Raw genomic sequence first — 16,503 nt, 5'->3', positions numbered from 1 at the left:
CAGCACCGATTCCAAACCACAAATCAAACCCCCAAATTACTACAACCACGTGGAACAACAGCAGTAAAATTGCTGGCCGATCCTCGAATGTAGTTTCTCGAAGTTGCTCGCATCCTTGGAGCGTTGCTCGCAGCGATGGTCAGCAGAGTACACGAGGGTAACGTCGTTACTCAATCGAAACGGTACACGGTGAACAGAAAGTTGTCGCATAGTGGGTCATTCCCAGGCGATCGATGTTACTGCAGGTAGAAGCGATCGACGGCTAAACAAGCTACGAGCATACGGTTCGCAGGTTGCATAATTCATGCAGCGCCACGATACAGGATAGGATGCTCAGTCGGCGTGTACCGCGGAACCACGCTCGTTCGAATTTCCTGTCGATACATAAAAGCATTTACGATCGTCAGGTGGCTCGTAAATATCGCCGCGGGACGCGTATGACGTATCGTCCATCGACTGCACCCTACCGATTCGAGATATCTGCAAGAAACGTTGAACGGTAGGATGGAACACCGATCGATATTCCGGGGAATTGAATGGAGTTTGTTAATACGATGGCCTGCGATTGATTTCGTCGATTTCGTGATCAGCCAGGGTGGAGAGAGCATGGCCTACTCACCGATAGCACGGAAGAACATGGAATTGATAGCTTTCAGGAAAATCGAGAAAACTTTATTAATCACGCGACTCTTTCTATTTGCAGATAAGCGCGATTGTGGTTTTAAAATTTCAACGCTGAACGGACCCACTTCGAGTCACGTGACTAAGGCACCTTCGCAGGTGAAATTTGCATCCACCTTCAATTATTTCTCTCTTATATACGTTAATTAATATTAATCATTGTACTTATACGATATCCAATGATCGGTTGCCAGAGATCGGATCAGAGACCAGAATTAGATCAAAGAATTTCATCTGAAATCACATGAGACGTATTTTATTTTTCATGTGGGAGTATCAGAATTTCGATATGTCCAAATTCAGCGTTAATACGCGTGTATCGAGTAAATTTTCAAGATATTTTTTTCTTCAAAACAAAGCCACAAATACAGAAACTTTATTCTACATTTTCCATTTATTCTTTTTTATGACAAATTATTATGCCACCAGTTACCGAACATCCTGTACATTGACGATAATTTGAGAACGTCCAAATACTTATGGACGATGGGATCGGATACTTGTACATAAGGATCGCAAGCGATGCTTTCGAGGAAAGACGGAACATCGAGCAGCAGCTTACGAGTCGTGACGTCCCATCTATCCGACGCGACGGTAGCACGGCTTATGCGGTAGTTTGCGTGACGTGCCCCGATGTACAGCGTTCCTTTACCTCGGGGGTATTAGCAACCGTTAGCGCGACGACTTTACGGGCCGTTAATACCTGGCGAATCTTACGTGCAACCAGGGAAAGCCGGGTTATTACCACGATGTTGCACGAAACCTTTCTATCTTTCTCTTTCTCTTAGACCGTTCTTCGCCCCCACTGTTACAGGCTACGTAAAAGCACTGCGGAACAGCGAGCCGCGCTTTTGAGTTTATCGAGAATCCGTCCGTTACGGGAGCAACGTCTTTTCGGTCGGAGATTATTATGCAACGTGTCGTTTAGAATAACAAATTTAGGTTAAAAGCTACTCCTCTTGGTGCAGGTAAAGCAAGACAAGGGAAACATGTGATTGAGTTTTGCGAGTAAAATGAGTTGGAACGTTTTATTAATTTTTATCCATATTGGTACAAAACAACAGAATTTAAAATTCTGGTAAAATAAAAGGTTTCTTTTTTATTCGTATTACGAATTAATGTATTAAAATGAATGAAAATGAAACGCAGTGAGATCTATGAATTATAGGTTTAATTATGTTACAGAGTACATGAAACCTAGCACCTGTAGACGCCTATGAGAATTACATTGTTAACTCTTAACTGATACGGTGAAATCAAATTTTAATATCAACTTATAATTAGAAGATTTAACTTTTTTTTTTGTACGCGGAGAAGTCCTCATGGACACTCCGCTGTTGCTAATAATCGGGTAACAGCAGAGTAGTGTCGAACTCCTACCAACGAAAACTCCACGATGGCCATTCTACGCGTATGACAGGAGTGCTCCAGGAACCTCTTATGAATTATCTCCTGTTGCACCTCTTTCTCTAAAATTCTCCGTCTGTTAAGGCGTTAGGGGGGCCATTGCCCCTAGCGCTATCGCCCCTTCTAGTCGTGGTCCGTTGGGACGACGATGAAGCGGCTCTAGGCCGCCTGACTGGCATCCTCCTCCATCGTCTAATTATAAGATTTAACTTAATCGAAGATTAACGGGATTTCGCGATATGCGTTTTTTAGAATAAAATTGTAACAATGTTTATAATTTTCGTGGTATTTTAGAGCCTCAGAGTAACGGTTAAAGGTTAAGGTAACTCGTAAGTTAACTTTGTGATTGAGAATCTACGTGATTCCTTGGTTTGGCTGTAAGAGCTGATAGAATGAAATAACGTTTGATCGAAAGATTCTAGACTTGGGCAAAAGGAGAGTTTAGGAGAGGAGTTGAGCGATTGTCGAGGGCGGGAATAAACGGGCTGCATGCAAGTTCAGGAAATTGTCAAAAGACCGGTAGTTTTACGCTTCTGCCTGTACTTATAGTCACCGGAAATAAATGTTCAACGAGAAAATGAAGATCTAAAAATAGCTTCCTAGGTAAAAGTACTTTTGAAATTTGATGCGTATATTTTTTGAAAGTTTGCGTTCTTTGTTTGTCTATGAAAATTTCCCCCGTGCAAATGGGAAACTTCTGTTTCGTTAATTACATTCGTAATAATCCGGAGTTTCGTTAACGTATTAAATTAGTTCTAAGAATAGAAAATGTATTTGTCTTATAGAATTTTACCGTATGGTATTTTATTTATTTTTAAAGTAAAAACATTTTTAATTGAAGCTTTCAAAGTGATACGTTTGCGTTGCTATAGTGACAATAGTCAAACCAACTAAACGGTTAATTGTTTTGTCGAATTCACCTGTCGAAACGCAGAAATTTATTTGCTTTAACATCAAAGTTTATGATTCGACGACGCGTTTGTTAGTGACAGGTTTTGATTTTGAATAAATACGCGTAAATTCAAGTTCGCAGCCAAAAACGATAGCTGATTTTCAATGCGTTGAATGTCTTATTCATTTTCTATATTTAATTCTTATATTTCAATGAAATATTCCGTTTCTTCCAAATATTATTTAACCATTAAAGATACTGTAAAAAGCATTTTATTTGAAAAAAAAGGAATCCAAGTAAATCAGCGAATGTCAAGTTCGATTATATGTAATAAAATCTATTTTAATGTTCTAATAGAAACTGAATCGTATGGTACTTATAAACCCGCAAAACGTAATATATCGCTGATAAATTCCGCTACGTAATACTACGTTACATAGTAATACGAAAAGCTCATTGTTGTGTCTTTTTGAAAGTGGAGTCAGACTAAGTATCCTCGTGCCCGGTAATGAGCAATAAACGTCATATAAACCGTGAAATTACTGTCAGCAGAGAATTCAAAGACTAATGAAAATGAGTTTCTAGAAATTTCTGTGGTCGAATAAATGTGAATAGTGTTGAACAGGCGAACAGTGGGATCGTCATTGTGTTTCGAACATCGCGTGGTAATTTCATTAGCAGAGTTGGAAGTCTTAAACGGTTTCGTTTATTAATTGGTGAAGTTAAATGAAGAATTAAGGGCGCAACGAAGATCTGCAGGAGAAATAAAGTTTCTTGTAATCTCTTCGAATTAGTTCGAATAATCTTGTTTGCAGATTAACTTTTATCTTTCATGAAATATTTCAACAATTCTTTCTTATTGTAGCTGTCGTATACAATTTTACTTCGGTTTGGTTATATTTCGAATGAATTTCGCAGTATTTGAAAATAAGGAAGACTTACGGAATTTGCCTGATCAAAAAGGCCTCATACATAGCACAATGTAACTGAGCTAGCCACGAAAACAGCAAACAAACAGTAAACAAACGTGAACTCTAAAGTCAACAACTTGAGCTGATTCTAATTCAGTTTAGGGAATGAACACGGTCGTTAGAGCAATTTAATTCTGAATATCGAGGAGTAATTTTAGTCTTTCGAACGTGTTTGAATTTCTTCAGGGGATTTTTCACCCCTTATTTGTTTGTTGAGTTTTCTTTTCATGTTAACTCTATTATCACGTTATTTGTAACCATCGAAAGCAATATCTTTTTTTACTTTTCTTTATTGATTCGTTGATCCTCAAAATATTAAAGAAATGAACGCGCAAACATGATTTATTTGGTTAGTTACTTTAAGAGTTAATTTCATCGTTAATTTCATCGTTAATTTCATCAATATACTTTAAGAAATTCATTCTCCCAGCCAATACTCGAACTTTCTTTCTGGATTTCGAAGAAGATGTGCTTCTCGTCTCGAAATTTTGCGACGCGACGATCGGATCGAGTATAGCGTTGGTTGAAGGGAATAGAGACAAACAAGCTGCGACAAACACGGAGATCGGAAGCAGGAAGACGAAGAGAATGGACCGGGGACGAGAATGTTCCCCTCAATTTATATAAATTGCTCCGAGTGGCGTTTCGGGTTCAAGTAACGAGGTACAATTCCGTAGCTGGACGAGTATTTCCTTCCTGAAGTGGAAAATCCATTACGTGGTCAGCCGTCGAGCTGACCGAAGGGAAAGTAGACGATACGTAGACATCTATAAACGTTATCTCATTAGACAATGTTTCGGTGTTGATCCTGATGGGTAAAAATGATTATCGCCTCCTTCCAACGATATATCTTTTGTTTAGGAAGATTTTTGTCTGATAAAAAGTAAAAATTATTGACGTTTTAAACGTATGACATAATATGACATCATCACAGGTGAACATAAAATATATAAAGCCCGAAGTGAAGGTTAAAAACTCGTTATTCTGTTTTGCAACTTTGTGTTATAGACGTAGGTACATACTTTTCTAGTTTTGTTGCATAACAATAAACTTACTAGTAGTAAGCAGTAAAAATGTCTAAAAAAGAAACCTACGTTTCTACCTTCAATTCGGACTTTGTATACTTTATGTTCACTTGTGGTGATATAATAATAATATTTTTTATGTACGCGGATTGAACGATTGTTAAAAGGTCTAATAATCTATTCGAAGGTAGCTAAATATTTGCGACGAAAACCCCCATCTTACTGAACGCAGTAAGACATAGATAGTACATTAAATTACAAGAAAAAGTTCCTGGAACTCGTTACTGTGAATTGACCTTTTAGCGAGGACCGAAACGGGAGCGTAGTCATTAATTTCGTTAAAACGAAGAAGTTTCCCCTTTCCTTTGATTGCTAGGACTGTGTGTGCCACGTGCTAATATCCGATTTCTCCTGCTACATTTTAGAAACTGTATAAGTTTTATTTCTTAATACTCGTACATAAAGAATTAAAAAAAGTTCTTTGAAGTTCCATTTGCACAGCTTGTTATTGCATATAAAATATCGCAACACGTACCTAATTTTCGAAAATGAATTGCACATATGATATAAAAACTTGATTTGTCGAAGACGTATTCGTCAAATTAATGTCCGTTGATATTTTTGACACTTAGAAGTAACAATTTTTAAGGAAGACACCTTGTACAGTATTTCATTTTAAATTAAAAATATGTATCTTTTTTTTAAGGCAATTCTTTCAAAAATGCAATATTATTATCTTAATTCATTAAAAGTAAAACCAATAGGAGATAATATAACTTTTTTAATAAATTCTAATTGATCAATTTTCGCCATTGGATAACATTGTCAAGGACGATACATAACTGGAAATGCGAAATAAAAAGTGAATGTAAACGTCTGCGAACTAAAAGGTCGAGAAATGAGGTTCGCAAGTCTGAATATTTCAGCTTAAGATCAAAGGGACTGATTCGTTGACGATTGCATCGGAATTTTAGAAATCACTCGCGCATGCAGATTAGTCCTATTGGTTGCGAATCAATTCGGCGACTCCAATTATACTGGAAATGTCAACGCTCTAAATTCTCTAACCACATTTTAATTAAATATCGACAAATGGACTTTGAGCTACTGGAATGCTGCATTTGGATGATTAGTTTACGGTTTACCTATTCAAAGTGGTTGGTTCTCCCATCATTAAAAAGTGAGACGGACCAAGGTATGCACGCATTTAATTTCAGATTCTCGCTATTTAGGAGTTAACTAACTAAATAATTTATGAGGTGGATAGAGCATTTAGAAAGAAATATGACACAGCTTTAATCGCTGTTTTCGCTGTTATTTTTACATCATCTATTTGAATAAAATACACACATATATATGTATGTATATCGACACAGTGAAGACAAAAGTATTAGCACAGTACCTTCGTCTCTCGTTGTATGTTATTTAAGAACTCTTTTCGTACTGGTTACAATGATACGCTTAATTATCTGTTTGTAATAATATTGTAGTAATAATATTTGAGCTAATTAAGCACTTTATCAATTTTAAGCTTTGACAACGTTGTACGATGATTTTAACCGTGTCCTAAACATATTTGGATACGTGTCCAGTCAATAATATAATATTATGCCTATAATAATATTTTAATTGAAAAATGTATAACAGATATGTAAGAAAACTTTTGTCCTGAACAGTACAGGAAACGATAAATCTCTACAAATTATTTTCCCATTTCGAGTATGAACAGGACGTTCATACGAACAGTGGTATGGCTAGCAAAATACCTGCTAATATCCACTTTAAACGAAAGCATTATAATATAAAGTCACAACATTCGCCTCAAAAACAAATAACTCATATACTTCCACGTAAACGGTCAGCCCTCTCGGCATCGATCGCCATCAAAAATTTATCAAGCCACCATCCTCGTTATTCACATTCAAGCAAAAAACAAAGAAATAGCCGATATACCTAACGAACGATTTATTCGCACTTTCACGCCATCACCGTCCAAACGTTATCTTCATCGTTCTGTCAAGCTCCTTATCCGTCCCGCGAACAACAAGAAAAAAAGTTGTCGTTGCCCGACCGATAAATCAAGCGAACGACACGATAGAAAATGTATATGGATGGCTAAAAAAATAAACGATAAAATTGATCACTATGGCTACGAAGAAATTATAACGCACAGTCATTGATATTCACGAATAGTTTATCTGTTTGTCATCTTCTTCCATATCTACTATTCGCGAATGTGTTCACGAAATATACATTTTTGAAACCGAAATTTTTACGACCAAAAGCTAATAGAAATAATATATTAATCGATATTTTCGAGCAAATTACTAATAATTCTTGAATTAAACACGAATCGAGCTAGTGTAACAGATTCGAAATAATATCATATTCATCCGTAAAAACGAAAATTTAATAGGTGGACTTTTACACAATGCAGAATATGTGTTAGAACTTTTGATACAATGGTAGGAAATATTGTGTATAGGCAAATCGTTTAAGCGTCCATAACTCTCTTTTGCTTTGCGCAGTCTAATAATTACCTGTCAAACTATTCCAAAACTAAATAACACCAAACTAACTGAGCTCGATAGTATTTAAAAATAGGTCGTCGCTGACATATAATAAAATATACTTCTCGTGAATTTAATATAAGCAGAGTTTGAAAAAACATCGCAAAATCGTCATAAAAAGTTTGCGAACGTCTTGCGAACGGTGTTTTGAGTACGCGCCTTTAAGCCGCCTTCAATTCGCTATGATATCACTCATGACTGACTAATCCGGATTCGTTCGCCTGAGGATATCCGATGCCCGATGCATCACGCGGTGCAATCTAACTGAAAGTTTCGGCACAAAGGTAGTGCACGTTCACGAACGAAAGCGTGCAACGACGCGCGAGTTTTCCGTTTCCGATTTCGCGCGTGCTCACACACGTTTTCTCTGGCATATTTCACATGGTTAGTCACACCCATACCTCAACCAATAGATCTTGTCAGGAACTTTTGCTGTAATTTTGCACGTGAGAATCAGACTAACGTAAGCAGTTTTTTCAAGTTAAATTATATATACATTATAGCACTAGCACGATAAGTTAGCGATATTTGTGCCGCTTATAAGTTTGTAAATTTCTTAAATAAAGAGTTTGTAAATTAATTCGATCGTGCAGAAGATCCCTGGTGCAATTTGATCAATAAATTCGTTCTTATACGTTCAAAGTTACAATACTTTTAAAAAAACGTTTCATTGCTGTTAATACTTAATCATCTTGCCATAAGTGGGACCAAGTATCCTGTTAAAGTTAGAACGAAACACGAAGTATGCCCGTATCGCTATCGCTCGTAATATATATGGGTTCAGTAGCGATATTGATTAACTCCATAAATTGAAAAGCAGAAAAATGTTAGTTACAAATATTTCTTAAAACTTACCTGAAAGCTTACGATTTATATCGCCTGCAACGAATAAACTTATGAAATGGAAGTAACTGAGTTGTTTATTTCTAGAAGTTAGACACTAATCACCTACTCGGCTAATGAAGCTGAAAAATTTATAGAAGGTGGAGTCGATGAGTTCGCCTATCTTTCTGATGGTCTCGTAAAACGATTAAAAAAAAAGTAGAAAGATTCTGACATTGAAATAAACGAAATATCGAGAATACAAAAGTTGACAAGGTAGATGTTTAAATGCATCGAAATGAAGTGCTGAATGTACGAGATTAAACCTGTAACTGGTACAATTTGCATAATGCTGTAAATGATGAGTTTGGCCGAGAGTGAAGCTATTTTGACGTAGGTGTCTAATGAATTATTCAAATTTTGACACCGTGCGTATAGCTGAAATCTGTGGATCGCTTCGAGATTGAACGAAATTGAATCGACTGAAGCATATATCAAAGCTGAATCTGGTGTAGGAGATAGTTCCATCTGGATGGTCAACTTTCACGATACTTTTGTATTTTAAATAATTGAATATATGAGATATTAAAAAGTGTATGATACGAAAAATTGTAATTGATATGAAAATTGATATCATCGAGAGTTTTAATTTCGCGAAGCTTCAACGGTGCTATAATAAATATGTCCTCGACAACGTCGTGCTAGTTGACAAATCCTCGAGAACGCTTTCAAGGAAATGGAACCTCCTCCGAGACCCTCCAAAATGTCAGTTATAGGTTTGTAAGCGAGTGAAACATACGATAACCAATACAGCTTAAGCTATATGGCGAAAATTGTTCTGTCAAATCAATCAGCGTTGGGATTTCGATTGCAAAATAATTACGATTCCTACATTTGTTGTACACTATTGATGTTTATGGATTTATGAGAAATTTAAAGATGTAAAAATGTATAAATTTATGATAGACTTATGATACTTATTAGATGAAACAAATGTGTATTTAAATTACATAGACATACACACAGCTGTTGTTACAATGGTAATTAAATATTATGATTACATAAAATTATAATTTTATTCATATCACGTCATATTTTGTTTTTTCATTACACATTGTTACAAATTATTCATTATCACGCGCGTTACTCCAAAATTACTTAAGACAAAGGAATTTAACTCTAATCTAGTAAAAATCTCAAAAATGTTTTCAGTAAGAGCTTAAATACATTATGGGCATTGGTGATTGTTATACTAAATATTCCTTTACCATGTTATTAACGTCTATACCGTGGTATATGTTATATCTATTCATTGTTCCTGTTACACGTACTACATTCGTAATTTCGTTTTCTGAAATTACGACGTTTTCTTCGTGGCGTTTATCTTTAAGAGATCCATAAGATAATCTCTAAGAAACCATAATCTCGTTAAAAATTAATAATTCAAATAACACAACTGAAATGAGAAGAATATCTAAACTGGAGATATCACAAAACATATTCCAACGATAATTACAATAATCGCATATTCACCTCAGGCAAACAAACGTTGCAAAAGACTCTCAGAGTATTAAACTTCCTGAAAACCTAAACTTCCTGTTTTTTTTTCTCAAATGAAAAGCTCTCGAAAAGCGGCAAAAAGCCGTAACCCTGCCCCGACTATAACATGGAATTCTTTTCACGCCATCGTTCGCTTGATTACACTCGAAAGTACAACCACGCTCTTGCAGCATGACTCTCCAAGGCACAAAGGTTTCCGCGTGAACATCCCTTGATCGACGATCGATTCAAGAGCCTGTTTCGTGCGAATGGTCGTTGTCGTCGATGTTGATCCAGTGATGACACGCGACGTTGTAAAATCGCGGCGCATCGTTCAACTGACTGAAAAATAACTACCAATCGGAGTTACGTCTCTCGGTGGAAATGATTAGGCTATTAGACGGTCGCTGTTGCAATAGTAATGCGAACCATTTGTCTGGTAGACTGATTTTGATTTAACAAACGATAATAGGAGTGCTGTTGCTTAATAATGAGAACAAGCAGCACGCTGCCTCGTGAGAACTTTCGACGCGAATGCGTTTCATAGAAATCCACCGAACTGCGATTGTTCCACGCTGCATTCAACGATATTTCGACTCGTGATTAGCTGAATAAGTTGGATTGGAAAAGTTTACCACTCCCAGAGGAATTGTTTAGCGTTATACGATTTATGAGGATATTAGGAGTCGAAGGCATCTTGCTATAATTTGGTACAGCTAATACTTTTTTACTTACGAAAAAATACTATTCGATAACCTCTTTGCTATAGATTGACATAGGTCAAGAGATTCATTATTATCCTGCCCTTAAGGCGTTAAGATATCAAGTTTTGAGATGTGAGAAGATGATATTAAATAAAAATGGCATTAACAATTGCGAGCTTGTGACATCAAACGGATAAAATTGAAAATTTGTTAATCTCGGTACTGTACATAATACTGGATTTGTTTTCAATAATTAGAATTACTTAACCTATGAAACATCAAGTGGTAATTTTAATTTCTTCTTCTTTACAGAGTTCGTGTTGAATATTACGTGAACGAAAACACGTTCAAGGAACGACTTCAGCTGTACTTCATCAAAAATCAACGTTCGAGTAAGTATACCGAGTATAGTTTTTATATATTGAAGTCAATGACCGATAAATTGATCCTTTAAACTACGTATATGAATAAATTATAAATTCGTAGATATTTCAGAAATATTTCTAACCTTGTTCTTTTCGAAACGTAAAGTTTGATTCCAAAAAGTTTAATCGCAAAAAGATAGTAGTATCATTAATTGGCTGTAAAAGAATCGGAAAAGAATGATAAAGAATCCTCAAAATGTAAAGGATTAAAACATTTGAATTGAAAAATTTATCAAACACCTCACCGATATTTTCATGCAATTGTACAAATAGAAATCAAAATAGTTAAACGCATAAATAGACCATTGGATGAAATAGATGAAATATATTTTATATTGATTTAGCCTATTTGTAAATTTGTGTCCTCTATTCAGATGCATTGATACGTTTCGTATGAAATGCCATGTAATAGCTTATACCGTCATTCGCAGGCAGAGTTCATTGTCGCAGTTTTAAATAGACCTTTCGGTCTAACGCCAGAGTTTCATGTTATAGCGGTACATACGAATATACCTATTGCGCCAATGTCATCTCGTAAATCGTGTTACGTTTTTCACTTTACTTGTAACACAATGCGGAGCATCTAAAACTGATCGATCGCGAACGTGCTTTTATCAGAATAGTCTAAAAATAGTTTAGCTTTAGCTTGTCTTTTCTTCCATTGCTCGTAGTATGAAATATTTTTGTGGAATATTTCATTAATAGAAATATGCTAGTCTCTTCATTCATTGGGCAGAATGTGATCAAATTAATTATTACAATTGTTACGTGTCAATTAACAAAAATTTTCTTTTTAGACATCGAAATTTCGAAAATTTGAATAGAAGTATAATTTTATTGAAATTCAACGTGATAAATCTCAAAAAATTTTCCGGAGCAGGTATGAATATTTGATTTGTTTGTTCCCAGTTCTCAGAGAAAAGATAATACATATATATTATCCATTCACATATTGGTTCAAGATACCATATTTTGAGTCTACTCTTTTTAACTCGTTCTCCGTGAACATCGAATTGGTTTATGAAAATATCTTCATTAATAACAATATCAACGTCAAGCAATTTGTTAGTGTATTACATTTAAACTGTTACATACTACTACTACTGTTTACTATTTACTTAACTTCAAATACGTAATCAAGTAGACATTTTTTCTCCTTCGACAATTCCGCTTATACGATTACTTCCTTGAAATTACCATGCCATTAACGTTATTAAGATGTAACAGAAAGCATAAAAACACAAATTTTCATTACTGGGTGATTAATTCCCTGTCTGCAAGCAACCATTAATAACGAACTACATCACATGACATATCTTTTTTCGTGGATCTAACTACAATGATTAAGCTAATTGTAAGAAATAAAACAAAATCTTTAATCCTTTTTCTTCAATGGTAATATTTCAGTTCGTGTGATACGAATTCTCATAAGACGTCAGATCTGCAGTGTGTTGCAAGATTATTTGTACAATTGAGAATCTAACAAATGATATGAAATGTAATACGTCTTTCCCCCAGTAAAACAAGCATTCTTTTTACGTTATAACTGTGATGTGTTCCTTCGTACATGCAAATTGAAACTTTTTTTTAATATCTTTTACGATTTTATTATCACAGAATCTTATCTTATATTTCTAAATAAAAATGATCGAAAAGTTTTTTATTTTATTATTCCTAAATTCTTGTTGAGCTTTCGCCTGTGCAAATAATTCTATGACTCACTATACATTATATTATGTCTGCGACAAAATAAACACTCGACGAATGATGACAAAAGGTCATTCTGTCTGCATCAACGCGCTCGAAAAGATCGGCAAGCTTTTGATCGTGAAAGAGTTCAGGGTGCTGGAAATTCTTTTTGGAGACATGTTGCTCGTTGCATGCCAGAAACGTAATTTCGGGAATGGCATGCCATCGTGACACCGACAACCATGTAGATGTCTGGCAGCGAGACATAATCTTTTGAAGCTGCTGGCACTAGCAGATAGCGGATGTCGCACCGATATCGTTGCTCGATCTCTCTTGGTATCGATTGTTTGCATCTATCCGTATGCCTAACGAAAGATCGATGCCCTGCCATGTTCCACAACGCTACGAGGGGACGATTAAAAACTGTTCTTTGTAGATCGTGAATATCGATACCTTTCCACCTGGGCATTCTTTATCCGTGACAAATTCATTCTACCGATTTTCTCGTACCTTTACCCTATCGCGTGTTGACGTGTCGTGATAAAAGGATTCGACTAAATTGCACGTTTAAAAGTTAAAATAAATGTTTCACCACTATGGAATTAGAACAATTTTACAGAAGAAAGATATTAAATGGGACTTTTTATAAAGTCAAATCGCACTTTATTATTACTTCCAGTTGTATTTATTTACAATTAATAATGATTATTCGTGTTTCAGGTTTGAGGATACGATTGGCTAACTTGTTCTTCAAGCTACTAACATGCTTCTTATACATATTCAGAGTGATCACCGACAACGATCCAACTTACGCAGCATGGTGAGCTCGATGTTGTTATTTTAATTAACTCTGTGTTAATGTCTGTCAGGCATTTTCAATCGTTAAAAACTTTCTTAAAATTGGAACAATATAAAAAAGATCGTTATGAGTATATGTCGATTTCTCGTTTCAAGTTTATGCTACAGTTTTTCTTAAGACAATTATCCTTTTGCTTGTTGAAGAAATTAATTACTTTTATACGACGAATTCTATATTTTTAATATAATCAATTTTAATTATATCTTAATTATCTCTTGCAAAGATATCAAAATTGTACATTCTTTTCTTTTTCTTGAAAAAAAATTCCTACCAAATATATCTTCAATCAAGTAAAAAATATTTTAATCAAAATAATTCTACAGTACCACAAACAAAGAAAAGATTTTCTCTATTATCTCATTTTGTTTTAACTTGGTAATGTTTCACTGCAATGCGACAATGAGAAAGAATTTCTGCTCGAAGACGAAGGAAACCATTTCGAGTCGCGATTCGAAATTATGATATTTCGGAGAACGAGCTATCATAGCCGAAAATGAAAGCGAGATTAGACTTCGCGGATTGATATACCATTTTGCTACTACAAGTATCTGACATTCGCGATATTGTTTAAGTATTTTTAGCCCTCTTACCTTCTTATGGATCTTCAATTTACTTCCACGTTATCTTCTATCTGTCGTGTTACCGAAATTACTTCCTGTACGAAATTACTTATCGTACGTCCTTCGGCGTACAATATCTCTCCACTCTTCCTTCCAACGTTGCATTCCCAACTTCTTTCGTGATCTTTGTTTCTTTAGTTCTCTCTTTACAACAAATAAAAGATTACTAACATTGTTATAACATTGCCTCTATTTTTTAATCTATTCGATATATAATCGGATTATTTCGTCGCATTTAATCTTCAAATTCTCAAACTCCATGGTACAATTAGTCAGATACCATTGCAGAGTGAATTAAGCAGTTGCCCTGTCGTCATAGTCGACTACCTACTTTCGAAAATTTCCGTGAAATTATAGCGCGTACGCTTTTAAAAAATTTGCTTTGTGCCCGAGTTTCTCTTCATCAGTAGTGCTTTTAAAACCCGGAAAAAAGGCAAATTCCCTTCTTTTTTCTTTCAGTTACGGTTGCACGCCCGGCAACAAAACCGAGTTCCTCGCATCCCAGAATCTTACCGAGGAGGAATTTCAAGAGCACCCGACCATCAACTGGGACGCGATTTTATGGGTGAGAAGGCCATTGGAATTGTGGGTCGTCCAGGTGATCCTGGCAATAGTATCACTTACGGAAGCATTGCTGCTCGCCTATCTGGGTTACAAGGTACGCATCCTTTCATTCCCGGGAAATTTGATTTCACGCATAATACTCGATTATGGGACATGCGGCCGCTCGTCTGAAATATCTCGTTTCTCCATTGTCGCACAGAGACGTACGAATTTTAAATTAGATAGTACCTTTCTTATTTTAGTATTTTATTTTAACGTCATTCGATATTTTAAAGAAAATAGCTAATGTAACATACAGTGGCTCACAAAAGTATTAGAACATTCGTGGACATTCCTTATGAATATATTATGTGTTATACAGAAGATTAAAAAATGTTATTAGTACTGTAAAGACACCCGACTGTCGTGATTATATTGATAAACAAATTGAAACAAATCTAAAACTCTATATAGAAATTACAAAATATTTAGTACAAGTATTTATTTCACAGAGATGATACAAATATTTAAAGTACATCAAATTAATTGTACGTTATATTAATGAGCCTCGATTTCAGTAGGACCATCTTCGACGTTTGTGTGTTTTTTACTAAATATATTTGAAATATAGTTGGATATTCAGATTAGAAAATTACCGATAAAAATTGTAGTATCTTCCATACTTTAAATGGAATCACTCATTTTCATCAAATAATCCTGATACTATATCTTTCTAAGAGTTGGCAAGAACAATTATTACCTTACCTAAAATATATGTAATATGAAAGTAGACTTTTAAATCGAATTGCAAATATTTCAAAACATGGTACCTACATTAACATGACCAAACACTTAGCACAATTTTTCATATATTAAACTCTAATAACAAATTTTCACAGAAGAAGCTCGAATAAATACATTAACAGATTTCATTCGACAAAGTACCATTTAGAACCTAATTGACCAGATGCCATCTGCAGAATTACGTTTGTCTGCAGGACATCCGTCGATGAATTTCATTTTCCTTCCGACTTTTTCTGTGCGATAATAAAGCAGCGAGTTATTTTACACGTCTGGCTTTCGTATATCTCTCTTGGTCGTTTTCCTCTCTATGTGTTTCTCTCTTTTCATTGTCTGCTTATGCATGGTAGTCGGTGTACGCTCGTCTAATCGCCAACCGTTCCGCTGTTGGCTGAACGAATTAGACTAAATAAAACGGAAGTCGAAGGTTCGCGTTGACTGGCATTGAATAGCGCAGTGTATGTAACCGAAAGTCAGAAAGTTAGAGATGCCAGTTGGCTGACTAGCTAGAAGCTTTTCCAACCAATTTACTGGCTTCATAGAGGGTAGCTTTTTCCTACTTTGCTACGGATTATAATTTTTTTTTTTTTTTTTACTGCAGCGAGCCAGGAAAATTCACAAAGAGCTCTCTCTTTGTTCGGTGACTAAAAACGCTTCCTAGGAAGGAGAGATTTTGCGGCAAGCGCGAAATATTTGATTCTTTATACGTATTCTGACGGAACATTCCTAAGAAGCTCGCTTTTATTTTACGCGTAATAAGAAAAATTCAATTGAGCCGTCTGAAGTCCTCTTGCGTCTCCTTTTCGTTGCTCTCGAGAACATTCCGTTCAGGCAACGAAATTTTCTTTCCACCCGTAAGGATCACTTCCTCACTGACTATGTGTTTCGCTTTTAAAATTTCAACTTTGCTATAATGGTTATTGCGATTTATTGTATACCTATGTGTATGTATGTA

The 16,503-nt window shown here is 35.4% G+C and overlaps 1 protein-coding gene across 9 annotated transcripts in view; it reads left to right on the top strand.

Annotated features, from left to right (window-relative positions):
• LOC126876482 (potassium channel subfamily T member 2) overlaps positions 1-16,503 on the top strand; it is a 202,654-nt gene that overhangs the window by 144,118 nt on the left and 42,033 nt on the right. For all 9 annotated transcript variants that reach the window (XM_050639365.1, XM_050639359.1, XM_050639353.1 and 6 more), the window contains 3 exons: positions 10,924-11,003; positions 13,446-13,545; positions 14,664-14,862. In XM_050639365.1, the coding sequence (XP_050495322.1) occupies positions 10,924-11,003; positions 13,446-13,545; positions 14,664-14,862 (379 nt within the window). The remainder of the gene's footprint in view (positions 1-10,923; positions 11,004-13,445; positions 13,546-14,663; positions 14,863-16,503) is intronic.

The sequence above is a fragment of the Bombus huntii genome, chromosome 2, assembly GCF_024542735.1.
Source record: "Bombus huntii isolate Logan2020A chromosome 2, iyBomHunt1.1, whole genome shotgun sequence".
Lineage (NCBI taxonomy): Eukaryota > Metazoa > Arthropoda > Insecta > Hymenoptera > Apidae > Bombus > Bombus huntii.
This window is presented reverse-complemented; position numbering and strand designations above follow the sequence as displayed.